The following is a 20,850-nucleotide window of genomic DNA, read 5'->3' on the forward strand; positions in this document are numbered from 1 at the left end:
ATGTGCTCCTAATCTAGTAATGCTTCTGCTCAGAACCGTCACTGAATATCCAGAAATAATTGTTTTAAAAAAAGGGATTAAGAAGTTTCTTGTTTTCCATGGGAACATAAATAGTTTTGTATTGGAAAAGGCTGTGAGATGTAATTTAAACTTCTGTGGTCACTGGAAGTTTTTCTGACCTGTATCACAAGGTTTTGAACAATATTTTGCTCTGCACACTGCCCACCCTCCTTCATACTTTGTGAAATTCTCAGAAGACTCAATGCAAAGTTCTACAGTGTTGCTGAGACAGCAGGCTTCTGTACATTAATTAATTGTAGCTTTGTTAGAAGATCAATAAGTAAAATAAATTAGAACTAGTTTATCTCCAAAACCATGAAAGAAAAAAAATTGGGAATTGACAAGTAAACTAGTATTTCCCAGTGCTATTTCCATTCCTTTTGTCTTGGCAGCACTTGCTTCAGAATAAAAAGGGAATTCTGTAAAAGAAGAAAGCATTGTGACTGTGCTACTTGTTAGCCACATGTGCTGGAAGTTGATCAAGGGAAAGGTGGCTTGGTTAATTGTGATCTGAGTGCCAAAATAGCCAAGTTATCTGCACTCTGTCAGAGCACTGCAGTTGGCTCAGGAATAGCATAACCAGGCTGTCCAGAAGGACCTGTCAGGAGTAAAAATGTGGGGTTTGTTTTAACAGTTATATCTGTGATACCAGCACAGTTTGTAAACCTGTGACCCCCTTGAAGTGGGGGTCCAGCTCTGGGCTTGTTACTTCAGGTAAGGGCTGTGAAACGTGAGGGAAAGGAATCCAGGGTGCTGATTGCCTGCAGTGATTTTGGTTGTCTCTTAGCAAGAAGCAGCCTTTCTTTCAGCTGAAACTTGAAGTATTTGGGTAATGAGTCAGGTTGAATTAACTTGAATGACTCCAGAGTGCTTCCAAAGGGACAGACAGGTTTGAAGTTATAAAAGGAAAAGCTGTAAAATGTTTAATTCAGTGACACTTCAAATAGAGTTCACCCAAGAAATACTCCTCTGGCCAGAAGCCTAAACCTACAGAGCTCTCCCTGTAAAATGAGATGATACCCACTACAGGTCTTGTTGCTTTAGAGAAGGAGCACGAGCTCTGTTGGTGCATAATCTGCCTGTGGAATGAAGAAATAGCTCCTCTCCTAGAGAGGGTCAGCAGAGATGGTCTTAGCAGAAGTAAACAGCCCCTCAAGAGGTCAGACCTTCTTGAAACCACTGCCTGGGGGGGGGGGTGTCAGTGTGTGCTTCTTTTCCTCATTAGCTTTTTAGCTTGGTAATAATAGAATTTTAATAAAAACTATTGTTGCAGAATTTGTTTCTTTATGCTTGTGTAACTGCAGCCTGAGGCACAGAGCTTGTGCTGACAGAGCTGCTCCCCAGGTAGAGGGTCAGGCTGTGGGGTGTGCTGTCCTTGCCCTGTGCACTTAAAAACAGGTAAAACTTAAGCTTTTGGGTTGATTTTTGCTTTGCCCTGTTTGCTAGTGAAATTTTGTAGGGTCAGCTTCTATGAGCTGAGAGTTGTAGCCACGAGGAATCAGGACCATTTTCAGCTCTGTGGGCCTTTGAATCTGCTATAGTTCCATAGTCCCTGCCTGGGGAATAGATTATTTCCAGACAAGGCCTGATTGAGAGTTCTGTTGCCTTAAACTGATGTCTGCATCAGTGTCCTTGGAGCACAGGGAGTCTGCTTAAGGTGAAGTTTGGTTGGTTGCTGTTCCAATTGAAAATAAAGCCTGTGTTTTTTATTGAGCTGTGAGGGATGAGATTATCCTTTTACTTCCTCCCTTCTACCTCAACACAGTGCTCTTTGCTACAGAGCTCACCTGTTTTTATTAGTCAGTTAAAGATGTTTCAGTATCTCTGTGTGTCAGGAATGATAAGTCACCCAGGATACACACTTGATTTTGTTGGTGGCTAGAGAGAATAGTTCCAGCTCTCCTGGTCTTTGCAATGAAGATTTTTGATTTTATGTTCAGTTTCTTTCATTTGCTGCCAGTAAGGAAATTGTGCATGTGCTTAGATGGCTGCTCAGATTGTAAATGATTTACTGAGGTGGTTTTGTGCTATTTCATTTATGTTATCAGTTTGAGAAGAGATTGCTGAAATATATCTTTGCTTTTACTGAAACTCTGCAAAAATTTAAAGATACTTGTGGGCATTAGGCTGTAGGGGAAGTGTTTACTTTAAGTAATTTAGGACAGATCACCCATGGTGAGAGGTTAGTTTATCATGCACATCTCTGCTCATCTACAGTTCCCATTGCCTAAGTCAGCTGGCAGAGGACATTTATAAATGAAGCCTGTTCCTCTGAGACTAAACACTTAAACACTGACTTTTTGAGTCATGTATCTTAAAGGAAGTGCAGAACTTACCTCCTGCACTAGAATTGTTCCTGTGCCAGCTTTCTTCTCTTTCCTTCTAAAGAATTCTACCTCACTTTATCACGCTCCCAGCAACATTTCATTCCGAGACTTCCGAGACCAGGCTAATTAAGGAGAATGCCTTGCATGGTTTGTATTTGCACATAACAGATTTGCTTATGTCACACCAAACTTCATTATGCCCATCTTTCTTAGTTGCTTCTCTGCTGGTTCTGCAGGGTCATCCCCAACATCATCTCAGAATGCCACGCTGCCTTCATCGAGTGCCTGGCCGCTTAGTGCCTCCGGCTACAGTAGCTCTTTCAGCAGCATTGCATCTGCACCTAGCATTGCAGGTACGGCCTTTCTGCTTCCACAGCTTCTGCATTCCCAGGAAAAGGCCCTAGGGAGTGCTCTCCCAGTGCTTACAGGAGTGCTGCCCCAGGCACAAGTGTGTTTGGGGCCTTGTGCTAGGTGACAGCTCTCCTGGCAGCTCTGCGGTGGGGAGTGGTGGATGGTGAGCCTGGGGATTGTGCTGAGGAAAAATGGATTTATTCCACCTGGTGTCACTCTGGCATCGAGATCTCTGGGGGAGGAACACTGCCCAGGGCCTCAGCAGGAACAGACCCTTCCAGGAAGAGCTGATGTGAAGTTTGTGTAAAAGAACTCACTGTTAAAAGTGAGTTCAAAACCTTCAGCTCAGAAGAAGCTTCAGTAGTACCTCCAAGGGTACTTTTTGCATGGCTCTGGGGGTTGGGTTTGGGGCTCTTCGGTGCCTTTTAATAGTCAGGCCAAAACGTGATGCTCCCCTCTATGGGTGAGCTAAATAATTACCCCATTTCCTTTACTGAGCTTTAAATTCTGGAGCTTCTTTTTGCAAACCATGGAAACTTTGCTTGCAAACTGGTTGCCTAAATATGCAGTTTGTCCCATTATAAAGTTGTGTTGGGCTGTATAGATGGATTAGATAAGAAAATGCTGATCCACTGAAACCCCTCCACTTCTCTGAAGGTGCAGCCTCTGGGTCAGGCTGCAGAATGCAAAACAAAAAGGGCTTGTTTGTTTTCCTCCAGTGAAAGGAAAAGAAAGGAGTGGCTTGCTTTTCTTTATCTGCCATGCATTTCTGCTTTATTTGCTGCCTTTTTTTTGGGTTTTTTTGCAGTGTCATCTAATGTTTGTGTTACCCCTGTGACAAGTAGTGACATAGCAACACCTGGCCTGTGGTGCTGTGCCTGTCTTGGGTGCCCCATCACAGGCTGGGCTGCTCTGAGCTCTCAAACTCAGACATCCTCCTCTCCTCTCACCATTTTACACTCATTAATGTCCTCACTGTCATTGTCAAATTATTTCTGTTGCTACAACTTGCCAGAAGATTGGAGAGTGGTTGCCCTTTCACTTAAATTGTTATGATTCAATATGAAGTAACTGAGTTAAACGATTTAGATAAATGGAGGCAATTTGGGGAATGTGTGGGTATGTAACTGAGTCTGGGATTTTGCAGCTGGTAAATTTGGCTTTGGGACTCATAAAATTACTCAGTGCCTGCCTGATGTCTTAAAGCACTGAAACTTTATTCTGCCAGTTCTAGTTTTATAAAAATTCACAAGATCTTTGCATCTTGGACTTTCTCAGACCAAATATTATTCTCTGCAATCAGCATTAAAACATTGGGGCAGCACAGTCACAGCATCATTTGCTGGGGCAGAAGATGCAGGATTTGTGTCCCTTTCAGTCCAGTCCAGCCCTCCATGTGCTGCCAATGCTGGTAACAGCAGGACTGTGCTGTGACAGGGAAATTGGGCTCTGATTGCACAGCACATGTTGTATCAGGAGGAAAGGCTAAAGCTGAATAAAGATTTGTTTTCTTTTCCATTATTTAAATCAATCCAGTCTGCCTCTCTGAATGCTGTAATGTGTCTGCTGTTCTTGGGTTTGTGTTATTTTATAAAACTTTGAATTGGCAGTTACAGCAGTGAGAGTTTGAAAACTGATCAGGGAAAGAACAAGCAACAGCAGAAAGTTATAAAGACTGAAGGGTTGTGGTGTGGTATGATCTTCTGAAGACTTAGTTTTTCTCAAAGATACTTGGAAAAAAGAGTGTAGGTTACTTCAAATATTCAGACATAAAGTTTTTGTTGGTCTTTGATCTTTAGAATTTTAATAATGCATCAGAAGAACATATGGATATACTGAATTCTTTATATTAGGTAAAATGAGTTGTGCAAGAAAAAGTGTTTAAGTCCTGTTAAACCTTTGAGATAGTCTTGAAGTGTTTCATTATAATTTTGGTGAAATCAGATTTCAAAAACCTATGTCCATTTTCTGGACTTCTTTCCATGTATCATCTTTTACAAGAAAATGAAACAACATATTTTCAAAAGGGATCTTGTGTGTAGCAGTAGTGTGAGGTTCAGTAAACACAAAAGCACTGGAAATAGTGAACAGTGGTTTAAGTAAGTTCAAAGAATACAGGATTAATAGCACTGGATGGTACAGAAAGTTGTTCTTTTCCTCCTGAGAAGCTGGGAGGATGTAGCCCAGGATGCCCTTTGGTGAAGAACACCCAAAAACTGTTTTTCTGTTGCAGGTAAACTGTCAGACATTAAGTCCACGTGGTCCTCTGGCCCAATCTCTCACACCCAAGCCTCTCTGTCCCACGAACTCTGGAAGGTACCCAGAAACACTACAGCTCCAACCAGACCTCCTCCAGGCTTAACCAACACCAAGCCATCCTCCACGTGGGGTGCCAGTCCCCTGGGCTGGACCAGCTCTTCTTACTCCTCTGGTACTCACAGCTCTCTTTTCTGCTTTCTTTTCAGCATTGTTTGCTTCTACTCTGCCTGTGAGGCTCCAGAAACCAGAGCTCTAACACAGCTGGAGTGTTCTGTGCTGGGGATGCATCTCTTGTCTCTATTTCACTTTGAATAGGTTGTAAATGGAGCATCTTTCAGCTGGTCATGGTAGTGATCTCACATAGGAATTGCCCAATTTCTTTAACTCCCAACTAGGATTTTCCCCCCCCCAGTTCTTTAATTTCTAAAAATGTCTTTCAAACATGTGTCCTGTTCTGTGGTGTGATCTAAGACTCCAAGAGGAGCCTGTGGAATGTAACATGGGACACATGGATGTGAAGCACTTGGGACCTGATGGCATTGCAGGGCCCTCAGGGAATGCCTGAATTTTTTCATTCAGGCCCCTTTTTTAATATGCCTTTGTTTGCTTTAATACAAATATGAGAAGCCATGGATCTGGCTAAATATATATATCTATGTGTAGATAAGTCTATCAACATAAATATAGAGATATTCTATTTTATAAAGCTGTTTTAATAGTCTGCTTACACTAAGTTGAGAATTAAATGTTCTTCCCTCTTCCTGCCTTTTATTTTGAATATTTCTTCACCAAGCCCCTACCTGGAAGGGCAGATAAAGCTGCTCCCAGGATTCTCTCTGGAGCACCCACAGGATGCACTGTGACTCTTAAATGCCAGTCATAAATATCAAGCTTGTACAGTTTTTACTGTAAAGCACCAAGCTGTAAAGCACCAGGTTGAGGTTGTTAGGGCAGGTTTTTTTTGGTTATGTTCTTGTATCTTCAATCAGGACATTGTCAGTGCAGAAATACCTGCTTTGAATAAGTCATAGACATTAATCTGTCATTGACAAGAGAGCAGACTGCTGCAGTGCCATAAAAATCTTTATTAGCAGGCAGCAATCTGAGCCTGGACATCAGAATTGCTTTTGAAATGTGTCTTTCAGATTAATTCTAATGCATCCTGAGGACACAGCTTCTTGCAGTGCCATACCTGCATCTGTTAGTTCCCTAATAGTTACTGTGGGAGTATGAAAAATGCCACAGATCTTTGAAAAGTAACAAGAGTAGCTCTTCATTCAGCAGCCTTTCCTTCCAAGGGAGGCAGGCAGTAAATCAAGACGTGAGGAAACTGCTGTAGGATTTGTTTTCAGCAGCACTGAGGCTTGTTAGTGTGTTGTGATTGCAGATAAATTTGTCTGTAAGGTGCTCTCCAGAGACTGTGATCAAATGTTTTGTTGTGGAATTTGTGTTGCAGGTTCTGCATGGAGTACTGACAGCTCAGGGAGAACAAGCAGCTGGCTGGTTCTTCGGAACCTCACCCCCCAGGTAACTGCAACTGGACAGAACTGGCCAGGAAAAAGCACTTGAGTTTAAGAGATGATGAGAGCAACATTTAGCAGCCTTGGCCATTTAATTCATTTGAAAGAAGAATAATTATTCTGCATTTATCACCTGTCTTCTACAGGGAATTTGTTAAGTTTTCAAAGTGCTGTCAAGTCAAGTATGAACTTTCAAGCCTGTAATTAGTCATTTCATGGGCACCATTTCTGTGTGTGTAAGCTTGGAGGTGAATGATCTTGTAAAGCACAGACAGAGATGTAAAATCTGATTTTCCTATGGGTTTTTTGGATTCTTCTCATATGTCTGTCACATCCTCTACTTGTCCTTCATGGTGTCATTCCAAAGGGAGAACATAAGCCACAAAGCCTTGGCTGCAGACATCCAAATTAAGCTTGGGGAAAATTTAATTACATTTATAAAGTGTGTTTCCCCTTTGACTTATTTCTGGATTTCTATTCATGTCTGATGATAAATATAATTTGTATAACCTAAATTGAGAAAAATTGTGCTCTGAACTGTAGGGAATTCTTAAAAAGACAGGATATCTCCCTTAATGAAGAGAGCAATAAGTGTGTAATTAAGTGCTTTACTTTCACTTGTACTCACTCTTCAGCTTTTAAACACTTGCTAATTAAGCATTTAAGGTAAGATGACAATACCACAGGTAACCTGTTGGAGCCCTGGATGCTAAGAATTTTAAACTTTCTGTACTAAAAGACACAAACCCACAAGAAAATACTACATTTGACCTGAGGCCATAAAAAAAGCTTCCAAAATTAATTAACAGCACTGGGATTATGGGTGTGTAGTTTAATTAAAAATGTGAAATATCACCGGTTCAGGAGAAAATACTTCTTTAGGGAAAAGTGGAAAAAACCTTGTTTATTAAACAATAAAACTTAAAAAATATTAAACAACAAAACCTAAAGTTTAAAAACTTAAAGTTTAAAACCTTGAAGTTTATATATTTTTTTATATATAAACAAAATATATAAATAAAATATATATGTATATGTAAATATATATGTAAATATAGATAAATAAACAGTATAATATATATATATAGTTATATATATATAAAACAAAATAGAAGTTTTAGGATAGTAACTAATCCTTCTTCTTCACCTTCTCCATAGGTTTGGGTAATATTTTGTAATTAGACAGAAAAGTCTGCATTGTGGACTTTGAAGGATTAGTTATTGAGTTAAAAGTAAAAGTAATTTAAGTATAATTTCCTAATGAGATAATTTTTAGTTAAAAACCTTATATAGAAAAATATAAGGTAACTTACAGTAACTTATTAGCAATATAAGTAAAATTTGTAACTTATTAGTAAAATACGCCAGAACTCACAACTTATAGCATGGATAAAAACCAATAACCATCTAAGTCTAAACACAAAGCACCCTCTCAAAGCCTTCCATCCCACCCTTAAGAGGAGCAGAGGAGAGGGCAGGAGCTGCAGTGACCTTTGTGCCCTTGTCCCTGCAGATCGATGGCTCCACGCTGCGCACGCTGTGTTTGCAGCACGGCCCTCTCATCACATTCCACTTGAACCTGACCCAAGGCAATGCTGTGGTCCGATACAGTTCCAAGGAGGAAGCAGCCAAGGCCCAGAAGTCTCTGCACATGTATGTTCCTGCTCCCTCTTTCTTTGGTAACAAAGCCAGTTCTAGTCAGAAAAGATTTTCTTGGGCGAAACTGATCACTAGTTACTTCAGTCTTGGTTTTCAAGATTACCTAATGAGAGAGGAAAAAGTTAACTGGGGGTAGATACTGAATGAGAGGGTGTAAGAAAACTTTATTCAGCATAAATAATTGTCGTGGTGCACCCTAAGTCCCAGCTGGGTGAGATCAGGGGTGTGGCAGATCCCCCTTTCGAGCTCTGCAGAATCCCAGCTGCCAGGGGAGGTTTGGTGCAGGAACAAAAAGGCAGCATCAGTGGAACTGGGGTAACTTTATTCAATTGGCAAAACTCCCCAAGTCCAGGGTCCCAGGACCCCAAACTGAGAGCAGACAACATTTTATAAACTGGGGAGGTCTCAGGGGAGGATACAATCTTTAACTGATTGGGAGAGCTGGGGGTGGAACACAAGACAGGGAAAACAATGTGTAAACCAATGGGGGATTTCAAGGGAGGAAAACAGGTTAAGTAAACCAATGGGGTTTTGAAGGATACAAAACTGACAGGGAAGTTTTTAAAGAGAAGGACAAGTTCAAGGAGGGATTGACATTTAATGGAAGGAGGAGTAAAGAAGGTTCTGGGGAAAGGGTTTGAAACTTGCAGGGAGTGGCCAGGTAACAAACAGAAAAACCAACACTTAACAGAATAACAATGAGGGAGCAAGTCTTAATTTTAGAAACATAATATACAAAATGGGGGGCTTGTGCCACTCCAAAGACAGGAGGAGGACAATACAGAGTGATTGCAAAACCACAGATTAAACAGTTAATATGGCAAATAAAGAAAACACAGTACAACAGTAATATCCTCAGTTAGGACTTGTCACCTGTAAGGCCACAAAGAAGTTGTAGGATGTGATGAGGATTCCAAAGGAAGCTCAGGGAGAGCACAGGACAAGGTTTTAGCTTTAGAGAGAAACAGAGAGGGTAAAACAATGCTAAATAAGGAATGTGTTCATGGTGGACACCTTTTTTTTAAAGGAGTTATAAGAGAAGTGTATGACAACAAAATCTGCTTTTTAGGAGTTTTAAAATCACTGGGACTAATTGGCATAAGGGCATAAGTGGTAAAATCAGTGCCATTGGGCAGGATGAAGAATACAGAGAGTGATGTTTCAGGAGACTTACTTGGGTATTTAGAGTTGGAAAGCAATTCCCTTTATCAAAAGGTTATAGAAAGTACTGAGGCAGTGGGAACATCATTTGGCTGGAGAGCTTCTGTCCTTATTCCTGAAGAGAATTGAGTCTCCAGGATGTGTCAGTTAGAGGAGGTGGTCTCCACATGTGTGGATTTGGGTGTTTGTGGATGTAGGAAGGTGGAAAACAGGACAGAGCAGGCTTGTTTGAAGGGATGGGAATTGCTGAAAGTGAGTGGATATGGTGGAAGTTTTCCCCTTGATTGCAGCTTGGGGGGAGGTGGATCCCTGTCACAGAATTGTTTGGGTTGGGAGGGACATGAAAGCTCACCCAGTCCCACCCCTGCCATGGGCAGGAACTATCCCACTATCCCAGGATGCTCCTGCCATGGGCAGGGACACCTCCCACCATCCCATGGTGCTCCAAGCCCCATCCAGCCTGGCCTTGGACATTCCAGGGATCCCGGGGCAGCCTCTCTGGACACCCTGTGCCAGGGCCTGCCCACCCTCACAGGGAAGACTATTTTCCCCATACCCCATGTAACCCTGCTCCCCGTAGTCTCTCTCCATGTTCCCTGGAGGCACTGGAAGCCAATCCCAATTCTCTCAGCCATTCCTGACAGAAAGCACCCTATACCCCCCACACCTCACATCTTGCTCCTCGTGCCCTCAGGTGTGTCCTGGGCAACACCACCATCCTGGCGGAGTTTGCTGGTGAGGAGGAGGTGAACCGCTTCCTGGCGCAGGGGCAGGCGCTGCCGCCCACCTCCAGCTGGCAGTCCAACACTGGATCCACGCCCGGCCGCCTGGGCTCCTCGGGCAGCTCCCACGGGCTGGTGCGCCCTGACGCCGGCCACTGGAACCCCCCGTGCCTGGGGGGCAAGGGCAGCAGTGACCTGCTCTGGGGGGGGGTGCCCCAGTACTCCAGCAGCCTTTGGGGACCCCCCAGCGCCGACGACGGCCGAGTCATCGGGAGCCCCACGCCCCTCAACACCCTCCTGCCGGGGGATCTGCTCAGCGGGGAGTCCATCTAGGAGAGCAGTGGAAGTAACAATCATCAGCACTAAAGGAGAACAGAGAATTAAAAAAAAAAAAAAGAAAAAAAAAAAAAAAAAGAAAAAATGGTAACCCTTTCCAGTCCCGGGCTTGATGAAGAATCCAGCTTTAACCCATGAGACTGGCAGCCCTCCTTAGTACCTCTGTCCAATATTGAATCTGAAACTGCAGAAGTCCTTGTGAACTGTTCCTGAAACAGTATGGGCTCCTTTGGTCAGTGTCACATGCTATTGACAGGTTTTACTTTTTTCATGGCTTTTTGTTTTGTTTTGGTTTGGTTTATGTCGTCTTTTTATGTTTGTATGGTGATTTTTCAAAACCAAGTATAAAAGCTGCTTAGAATAGGTCTATCATGAAGGGCACTTTTCAGAATTTGGGCTGGAAAGGGTTATTTTATCAACTGGGGGGGGGGGTGGGAAGGGGAAATGAAAGCCTATTTAAATGAGCCTGTGACTATTATGCACATTACAGAGGCGGACCCAATAATCAGAAAGGGTGAAGTGTGATATTTTACCATTGGTACAGAAAAGTGACGATTCCCAGTGGCAACTCTGGACTGTACAGGTTGAGAGGGGGGGAGGGAGGGCAGGGTTGGGGTATCTCCGTGTCCACTACTCCCATGGATCTGCCTATGCACATTACCCTTGTTTCATTACTTTTTCATGTCATTTTTTAATCCCAAAAAATATAAAAAGTAAAAAAAAAAAAAAGAAGAAAAAAATCAACAAAGAAAGAAAAAAATACTTAAAAAAAAAAAAGCAACAAACCATATCAACATGCAAATACTTGAATCCAGCAGGCCAATAACAAAATGTGAACACTTTCTGAGTTGAATTATTACACTTCCAGGTCAGCATCAGTACACAAAAAACAGGCTCTAAGAATTTTGTTTTTTAAAAGTTCAGACTCTATGTTTTTGTTGGGACAGATGTGAGAGTGTGTGCGTGTGTGTGCGTGTGCCCACGTGGGGTTTAACTCAACGTGTGAAGTTTTTTCCTTTGGTTCAGTATATGCTTTCTATTTGCTCATTGGTCAAATGTTTAATTGTTATTAGCTTCTAACTTTGCACTGAGTGTCCGCAGCCCTTCTTGTAGCTAATCCTGTAATGGTAAAAACACACAAAAAACAAAAAAAGAAAAAAAAAAGGAAATTAAAAAAAAAAAGGAAAGAAACTGATAGAAGGGGCCGGCGACAATTCACGTGTAAATGTTTACTCAAGGACTCTTATTGCATTTTAAAATTACAGTGTGTATCTCTGGAGAATAATATGTATATCTACCTTTAGCGGCTTTTTATTGTGGACTAATGCAAGAAAATTATTACCGGAGTATTGCACCATTTTTCCATTCGGAATATAAAGTTTAAAAAAAAAAATACTCTTGTTGAACTGTGGCCATAGATAATTGTAAAGAGTTGATAGTTCCCTTGCAAGCAGGAACAGAAACAAGCACTTGGACATACGTTTTGACTGCTTTTGGAGGAGCCAGGAGTTTTGGCTCCCACCTGTTTACAGACCTTTTTTTCTCCTTCAAACTTTAAAATAAAAAAAGGAATTAAAAAAAAAAAAAAAAAAGAGAAAAAACAAAACAAAAAAAAGACTTCCATCGTAAAGAAAACTATTTTCAGAATGAAGATATGCTACTTCAGAGCTCTGGGATTGAACAGTGTTGTTGTATTATCCTTTTCTTTGGCCATTGCTGTGTACTATTTTTGTTGTTGTTTTCCTCCTCTTCGTCAAAGTGGCGAAAACTTTGTGATCACTATCTTGCACATGGTGGAAGATGTCTCAGGAAAGCCGGGTTTCCCGAGGAGCAACTCCACACCATTTCATGTATTTTTAAAACCCAACTCCTAGCACTGAAGATATTATTAAAAAACAAAATAAAATAAAAAAAAAAAAGACAGTAAGAAAGAAGAAAAATACCTAATCTAATGTGTAGCAGTTACATATTTACCAAATAATGGACTCAAAAGAAATAGATGTTTGAAGAGTGCTTTATATATTAAAAAATCGCTTTATGTTTAAAAAAAGATCAATGTTTTTGATTGTTTTGAAAGGAAGAAAGACAATGGAATAACATACACTTCAAGTATGTTTTAAAAATTATATGAACATTGTGCTCCCTGCCTGCTTGGATCAGGAAACTTGTGCATTACATTTTTTTTTTTTTTTTTGGAAGATTAGCTTTTTAATGGTTTTATCAGATTTAAAGGGTCCTGCAAGATTGCAAATTAACAAAAGCTGGTTTTATAGAGGATCATGAACTATGCACAAACTGGGTTCAAGACTTGTTTTTTTTTTCCTCAAGTTTCAGTAGTGTATTTAGCTGAATAATAACCTTTCCTCAGAGTAATTGCATCTCATTGCCATTACACGCCTCCTACATATATATTTTATATATACATATATATACACACACACACTTATATAAAATATGTATGTGTGTATGTGCGTGTTTACATACAGTTTTCCATGCTGAAGTTTAGCATTGAGTTGTAGAAAAACTCCTGATATTTTCAAATTGGGAATGAAAATTTCTGTTGGTGGGGTTGGGGGGGGAATGGGTGGGTTTTGTTTTTAGGGGCTTTTTTTTTTTTTTTTTTTGCCTTTCCTTTTGAATTAAAGATGTCTGTAACTCTGAGATTAAAAAGAAAACCAACAATTGTGGCTTTTAATGTTTATTCTCCTCATAGAATGTGATTGTTAAAAGAACATGCACCGAAAGTTGCTTTCAAGAGTACGAAGATTCTTTGAAACTTAATAAATTGCAGTTTTTTCTTGGCTGTTGAAACAATGTGTACTTTTCTTTCATGCAGGGGATACTAAATATAAATATATTGTTAAATCTGTGAAGGTATTTCATGGAAGGAGTTAATTTTGATGGAGAATGCTGTGTACAGGCAGGCAACCCGCCCCCCCCCCCCCCCTGTTGTGGTCACCCCTCTGCTCTCTGCTGGTGGCACTCATGAGCTTTTCCATCAGCGCTTTGCACGTCTCATCCAGGAGCAGCAGAACCCATTTTTGCCTTCAGATTCTGTTTTTTCTCATTTATCCATGTCTCCAATAACACACTAGGTGAGTTTGTTACCCCCTCCAGCCAGGCTGGGGGCTCCCCCAGCTCCTCCCCAGTTTCTTGCCCTGGATGTCTCCTAAGTGCCAGTTCACTGATCTTTTTGAGGTGAGCAATAGCCCCTAAAAAGGGGAGAAACAGCAAAATGTTTTCATGTTCAGCCTTGCAGGGTTTGAGTTTAGGAAGATGTTCACCACTTGGAGGTTCTTTTACCCCGAAGATGCCAATGCAGGGCTGGGGGTTCATGGGGACAGCCCAGCCTTGCTCCATTCCCTGGGTATTCCTGCCTCTCCCAAACCAGTCCCTGAGTCCCCACTGGTGCTGGGGGTGATGCTCAGCAGGGCTGGCCCCAGGTCTCAGGGGTGTGAGTTGGTCCAGAGGAGCTCGTTCCCCCCATCCATTTGGGAAGGAGAATCTGGCATGAACAGCTGGGATATTGAGGGTTGTTCCTGCCCTGAAGCACCACCCACACAGTGACTGGGATTGTCCATGAGCCAGAATTCCCAGGAAAGACCCAGTGGCAGTTGGGTCTGAGTTGTTCTGGCAGATATGAAACAGTTAAAATACCCAAATTCAGCTTTGGGGGTAGCTTCTGTTATAGAAACAGCAAAAACTCCCAGTCTGGAGCCTCTTCTGCCAATTTGATTGATCTGGCCCCAAAATCACACAGCTGTTTTTTACTGGAAGCTGCTTCACCTCCCACCTCCATTTCTTTTTTTCCAGGTCTTTGTAATGAAACTTAAAAAGAGAGTTGCCTTTTCTTTTCCTTCTCTCTTTCCTGGGTTTGTGTTTGTTGGGCATTTTCTCCTTGGCAAGGAGGGCTTTCAGTTTTGGTGTCTCTGGGCTTTGTTGCCAAGACATTGAGGTCCCTTACAAAGTCAGATGTTTTAACTTTTTGTAAACCAGATGCACTCTTAAAATTCAGAAACACCCCCCACTCCCGTGATACATTAAAGGAAATTTCAGCTTCTGGCCAAAATCAATCTTTCAGTATTTGCACCTCTATATTTTTTTCAGTGTCATTCTTCTGCTTCAATGCTGTCCAGGATTTCTTAAATTGTAAAGAAAGCTCCTGATGATCTGGATTCACCCTCTGGCTGCAGAATCTTTACAAGAAAACATTTTTAACACTTTGTGTTTTTCTGTATATTGCATTTGCTGTACTCTCCATGACACCTTCACTGCATGGCTCCCTGTCTTTAGGCCAGGAGAATTTCTCTTTCCTAAGTGGTCTGAAACTGTCAGATTTCTTAGTTCTTTGTCTAGTTTGTGGGTGGCACTGGCAGAGCAGATGTTTTGCTATTCTTCCAGAAATATATTGTTGTTCTTGCTAATTCAATATATGATTGTGTATGTGAAGGAGCTTTTTAATTAAAAACAACAACAACAAAAAAAAAGTATATGGCTATCTGTATATGTTAAGAATTACTTGAGTTGGAAGAGTCTGGAAATGGAATTGGAAAACATTTTAGGATTTGGGTTGTGGGCAGCCACAGCGTGGAGGACCCGAGGTGAGCCGAGCATCCCCCGATGTCGCACCCGATCTGCTGTGCTGCTCCGGAGGTCCAAGCCCGCGTCCTGCGGAGCCGCTCGGGGCCGGGCAGCTCTGCAGAGCGGAGCTCCGGGACCTGCCGGTGTCACCCGCACGGTGCCACCGAGCCCGGGGCCACCGCGGCTCCGGCAGCGCGGGGAGCGCCCGCGGCTCCGGGAGCTCCTGCGGGAGCCGGGACTGTCACCCCCAGGTCCTTGTGTCACCTCGGTGAAACGCACCTCAGCTGCGGGAGCCGGGACTGTCACCCCCAGGTCCTTGTGTCACCTCGGTGAAACGCACCTCAGCTGCGGGAGCCGGGACTGTCACCCCCAGGTCCTTGTGCCACCTCGGTGAAACTCACCTCAGCTGCGGGAGCCGGGACTGTCACCCCCAGGTCCTTGTGTCACCTCGGTGAAACTCACCTCAGCTGCGGGAGCCGGGACTGTCACCCCCAGGTCCTTGTGTCACCTCGGTGAAACTCACCTCAGCGGCGGGGGCTGCGCTGTGCCCTCAGCTCCCCCTGCCCTCCGTGTGCCGCAGTCCGGGACAGACCCCGGCACCCCCAGCGCGGCTCTCCCGGGGAAGGACGGACTCAGCCCCTGCGCCGGCGGGCTCCCGGTGCCCTGCTAGCCCGCACCCATCGCTCAGGTTCCTGTTCCAGCTCCTGTGCCAGCTCCTGTGCCAGCCCCTGTTCCAGCTCCTGTGCCATCTCCTGTGCCCTCTCCTGTGCCATCTCCTGTGCCATCTCCTGTGCCCTCTCCTGTGCCCTCTCCTGTGCCATCTCCTGTTCCAGCTCCTGTGCCATCTCCTGTGCCCTCTCCTGTGCCCTCTCCTGTGCCATCTCCTGTGCCATCTCCTGTGCCCTCTCCTGTGCCAGCTCCTGTGCCATCTCCTGTGCCAGCTCCTGTGCCCTCTCCTGTTCCAGCTCCTGTGCCATCTCCTGTGCCCTCTCCTGTTCCAGCTCCTGTGCCATCTCCTGTGCCATCTCCTGTGCCCTCTCCTGTTCCAGCTCCTGTGCCATCTCCTGTGCCATCTCCTGTGCCATCTCCTGTGCCCTCTCCTGTTCCAGCTCCTGTGCCCTCTCCTGTTCCAGCTCCTGTGCCCTCTCCTGTGCCCGCAGCACAGGCAGTGCCCACTCTGCCCCTGCTCTCCCAGGAGGGTGTTCCACCAAGAGGAGATGATTTTTGGATGACTTCTGGATGATTTTTGGATGATTTTTGTGCTGTGTGTGTCCCCCGGGTTCGTTTTTTACCATCCCATGCACTTGTGAATGAAATCGTGGTGCCAGTGCAGTCCTGATCTCAGGGTTATTAAAGTGGTGTCTGACACAACGAGCTGCTTTGCTGCCAATAAATGTTGTTAGTAAAGGGGGTTTGGCTTGCCCCACCTGTGGGGCTGCTGACTCCTGGGAGAGCTCTGTGTGTGTCCCATCTGTCTGTCCCGAGTTAATACATTAACATTTAAAATGTTCATTTTGTTCAAGGCACGGTCTTGATAATATTCACAACTGTGGCAGATTCCTCTATCATTTTTCTGTTGTTCCACCTCCTGGATCCTTCGCCCACTTCTTAATTTATCTGAATTTATTCTTCCTTTTTACTAAAAACATGTTCAGGCAGGCTGCAGATTTGTGTGACTGGTGGTGTTGGAAAAGACCAAATCCTATTTCCATTTTTGCAGTAGGCCTCCTTGTTTTGGTTGTAATATTCAGGCTTTACAATGATGTTTTACTCACAGGAATACCCCACAAGAGCAGGAAAAGCTCATGGTTTTTCATTATTTTATCCCATTTCAAGCAGGACCCACTTTTTTTGCCTTTTTCTGTCACTTGTCTCTGTCCCTCCCATCTCTTCCCTACCTACAGATGCCAGGGAACTTCTGATAAAGGCAGAGGAGGTGATTATTCCACAGGTAAAGAATGGCAGCTGCTGCCTGTGTGAAGTCTGGAAGTTGCCTAATTAGAGCAGCAATCCCAGTGGGAGATTGAGCAGAAGCAGAAAATACCTGAAAGACAGAGGAGGGGACAGACCTCAGCCCCCACAGCTCAGCAGCCCTCGGGTCTGTGCTGGGATAATCACAAATCCTGAAGGAAAAGATTGCAAATAGCTCTGATCACCCTGTGATGCCTTTCTTGATGAGTATTTTCCCAAAAGCTGCCAGGATTGTTTCCCAGCACACTTCCCCAGCTGCCCAAGCCTGCAGCATCCAAGGGGGATGGAGCTGCTGTGGGTGGAGAGCCCAGGGACAGGGCTGGAGGGAATTGCACAGGATTGCCTGATTGACAGGGGAGTCTCACTGCTGAAAGAACCAAAAACTACATTAAAAGGGAAAATAAAACAAAGAAAAAAGGAAAGGAATAGAAAAGAGAGGAGAGAGGAGAGAGAGGAGAGGAGAGGAGAGGAGAGGAGAGGAGAGGAGAGGAGAGGAGAGGAGAGGAGAGGAGAGGAGAGGAGAGGAGAGGAGAGGAGAGGAGAGGAGAGGAGAGGAGAGGAGAGGAGAGGAGAGGAGAGGAGAGGAGAGGAGAGGAGAGGAGAGGAGAGGAGAGGAGAGGAGAGGAGAGGAGAGGAGAGGAGAGGAGAGGAGAGGAGAGGAGAGGAGAGGAGAGGAGAGGAGAGGAGAGGAGAGGAGAGGAGAGGAGAGGAGAGGAGAGGAGAGGAGAGGAGAGGAGAGGAGAGGAGAGGAGAGGAGAGGAGAGGAGAGGAGAGGAGAGGAGAGGAGAGGAGAGGAGAGGAGAGGAGAGGAGAGGAGAGGAGAGGAGAGGAGAGGAGAGGAGAGGAGAGGAGAGGAGAGGAGAGGAGAGGAGAGGAGAGGAGAGGAGAGGGAGAGGAGAGGAGAGGAGAGGAGAGGAGAGGAGAGGAGAGGAGAGGAGAGGAGAGGAGAGGGAGAGGAGAGGCCACAACAAAACCAAGAAATTGTTTTCCCTGTTGGCTCAGCGATGCATTTCTCTACAGCAGCACTGTGTAAACAGGAGTGTGCAGTGAGGTGGTTCTGGAGCTGTGTCCAGCTCACTGTGTTGGACTCACATCCTTTATTTCCTGCTCCTCAGCTTTCTGTGCCTCTTGGTTTGTGAATTATGGGTTCCACACTAACCTGGCTGGGAGCACAGCTGGGAGAAGTTTCAAAATCATTTCCCCAGGCTGCTTCAGCACCTTTCTTGGATAAATCCCTTTTCTGGGGGCTCTTCTGAAACAGAAAACAAAAAGTTGGGCACTTGGGACCAGCAAAGGAACCCAGTGACACAGCCTAGGACAAGTCTTTGGACACCCCTTGGTGCTGCTTTTGGGCACAGACATTCAGAGACTCAAATTGGGTTTAATGGAGAATAAAGCTTCAAAACTCTGTCTGCAGCACAAAAGTATTTTTTGTTATTTAGTGTGAGTTAAGCACAAAATACTAAACCCTCATAATACAAAATTTAAGACACAGTGTAGGAAATTTTTGCTTCTTTATTGTGGCAGGGCAGAAAGAAAAGCACAGTGTTAAAAAATAACAGGACCCAGTAGAAAGATGGGAGGTTGTGTCATCTAGTGCAGACATCTCAGAGCAGAGACAGTGATCCTTATGCCCCTGCAGCTCAAACACTGATTTTTGATCTGATTTAGAGAATTCAGGTATTCTAGGACATGGGAACCCACTGTGGGCACCGTCTTTAGATGAGAAAGGAAAACTTTCTGAAGTGAGTCCAAAGGGAATTGGTTGAAGTCTCCTTTTCTACCTGGACCTTCAACAAAGTTAGGAGGCCAAATATCACATTTTTCAGATGGGGTTATTCCTAGAGTTCTGGCCAATACCGGACATCTAAAGTGCAGCATTCCCCTGGCATAGCAAGAGTTGATGCAAAGTTCTTAAAAGTGCTCTGCTGGTTTCATTGTCACCACAGAGGGCTCAGCTGTGTGTCCAGCTGCTGCCCTATGCAGGACCTGAGAGCAGAAATACCATATCAGAGGATTTATTGAGTCATTTACCTTTTTTTTCCCTTTTCTTTGACATATTTATCACAGAAATCTCTGAAAGTTCATGGTCTGCAAAACGAGAGCTGGTTACCAGCACCTTGGCATGTCCCTGTGGGTTCCAAGACTGCAGCACGAGGGACACCAGGGTTTCTAGAGCACAGACAACGCTGGATTCTGCTGCCCTGGGATTAAGGCCAGAGCCAGGATGGGGATGATCAGCTCTGCAGTGGAATCTGGGCAGTCACTGCTTGGAGAGGAGATTCCTGTGCTCATGGTGGGGTTGCCCAGCCCCAGGAGCCACTCTGCCCTCCGAGGCTCAGGGGGGCACTGCCCTTCCAGGGCTCAGCTTTGTGCCAGGGGAACAAACCCCACTTTTCCTCTCTTTTTCTGCAGCAGCCTTGTTCTAGGAAGGCACAGCCATGAGCCTGCAGGGTCAGAGCTCTCCTGAGGGCTGCCAGGATACTCTGAAGGATGCAGGCCATGAACCAGGTGTTTGCAGAGCAGCTGGGGCTCCTCATTGGAGCCCCTGATTTTGAAAAGCCTTTGTGTCAAGCAAAGCTCAGCATGCTCAATTAAAAGGCAAAGGGCTGTAAATCCTCTTTGCAAACACTGGAGCCCTGCAGTGGGTGGTTCTCTGAGCTCCTGCAATCTGTTCTGTCCAGGGAAGAAATCTGCAGTGGCCCCATGCCTAAGGCAGCTGGGCTGGTGTTCACAGGGGTCAGCGGTCACAGGGTCAGTGGTCACAGGGTCAGTGGTCACAGGGGTCAGTGGTCACAGGGATCAGTGCTCACAGGGGTCAGTGGTCACAGGGTCAGTGGTCACAGAGGTCAGTGGTCACAGGGATCAGTGCTCACAGGGGTCAGTGGTCACAGGGTCAGTGGTCACAGGGGTCAGTGGTCACAGGGATCAGTGCTCACAGGGGTCAGTGGTCAGAGGGGTCAGTGGTCACAGGGTCAGTGCTCACAGGGGTCAGCGGTCACAGGGGTCAGAGGTCACAGGGGTCAGTGGTCAGAGGGGTCAGTGCTCACAGGGTCAGCGGTCACAGGGTCAGTGGTCACAGGGATCAGTGGTCACAGGGGTCAGAGGTCACAGGATCCCATTGTCGCAGGGGTCAGAGGTCACAGGATCCCATTGTCACAGGGGTCAGTGGTCACAGGATCCCACTGTCTCAGGGGTCAGAGGTCACAGGATCCCATTGTCTCAGGGGACACTGGTCACAGGATCCCACTGTCGCAGGGGTCAGAGGTCACAGGATCCCATTGTCGCAGGGGACACTGGTCACAGGATCCCACTGTCGCAGGGGTCAGAGGTCACAGGATCCCATTGTCTCAGGGGACACTGGTCACAGGATCCCACTGTCGCGAGGGTCGCGGGGGTCACCGAGTCCCGCCCCTGTCCCCGGCTGCAATTCCCGATGTCCCCACACGGTGGCGCCAGGGAGCCGCTCCGAGCCCCGGCCCGGTTATTTTTTGTTTCTTTATAAAATTCTTTGCTTGGACCCAATTCCAGGGGGGTTTTGTGTCCCGGGCTGCTGTCGGGGGAGTTCCGTGTGCTGGAGGCTGCTCTGCAGAGCAGGGGGTGCTGGGGCCGCGCTGCACGGGGCTGGTTCCACGGCGAGCAGAGGGTGAAGCCAGGACCGTGGGCTGTGCTTGGATCCAGCCATGGAATCACCAGGGCTGGAAAAAACCTCCAAGGCCAACAAGTCCAATGGTCATCCCAACCCTGCCAAGCCCACCTGTAACCCATGTCCCCAAGTGCCACATCCACTCGTCCTTTGAATCCCCCCAGCCACGGTGACTCCACCACTGCCCTGCCCAGCTGTGCCAGGGCTGGACAAACCTTTTGGAGAAGAAATTTTCCCCCAATATCCCATCTAAACCT

At 45.3% G+C, this 20,850-nt stretch overlaps 1 protein-coding gene across 12 annotated transcripts in view; it reads left to right on the plus strand.

Moving 5' to 3' along the window:
• Nucleotides 1–13,209, plus strand: part of TNRC6C (trinucleotide repeat containing adaptor 6C) — a 103,262-nt gene extending 90,053 nt beyond the window's left edge. For 9 of the 12 annotated variants that reach the window (XM_059864581.1, XM_059864582.1, XM_059864583.1 and 6 more), the window contains 5 exons: nt 2,624–2,740; nt 4,972–5,169; nt 6,454–6,524; nt 8,031–8,170; nt 10,032–13,209. In XM_059864581.1, coding sequence (XP_059720564.1) covers nt 2,624–2,740; nt 4,972–5,169; nt 6,454–6,524; nt 8,031–8,170; nt 10,032–10,392 — 887 coding nt within the window. In that variant the 3' untranslated portion in view covers nt 10,393–13,209. The remainder of the gene's footprint in view (nt 1–2,623; nt 2,741–4,971; nt 5,170–6,453; nt 6,525–8,030; nt 8,171–10,031) is intronic. The other 3 variants (XM_059864587.1, XM_059864589.1, XM_059864591.1) reach the window with 1 other exon arrangement.
• The last annotated feature ends 7,641 nt before the right edge of the window (nt 13,210–20,850 follow it).

The sequence above is a fragment of the Haemorhous mexicanus genome, chromosome 20 (genome assembly GCF_027477595.1).
Source record: "Haemorhous mexicanus isolate bHaeMex1 chromosome 20, bHaeMex1.pri, whole genome shotgun sequence".
Taxonomy (NCBI): Eukaryota; Metazoa; Chordata; class Aves; order Passeriformes; family Fringillidae; genus Haemorhous; species Haemorhous mexicanus.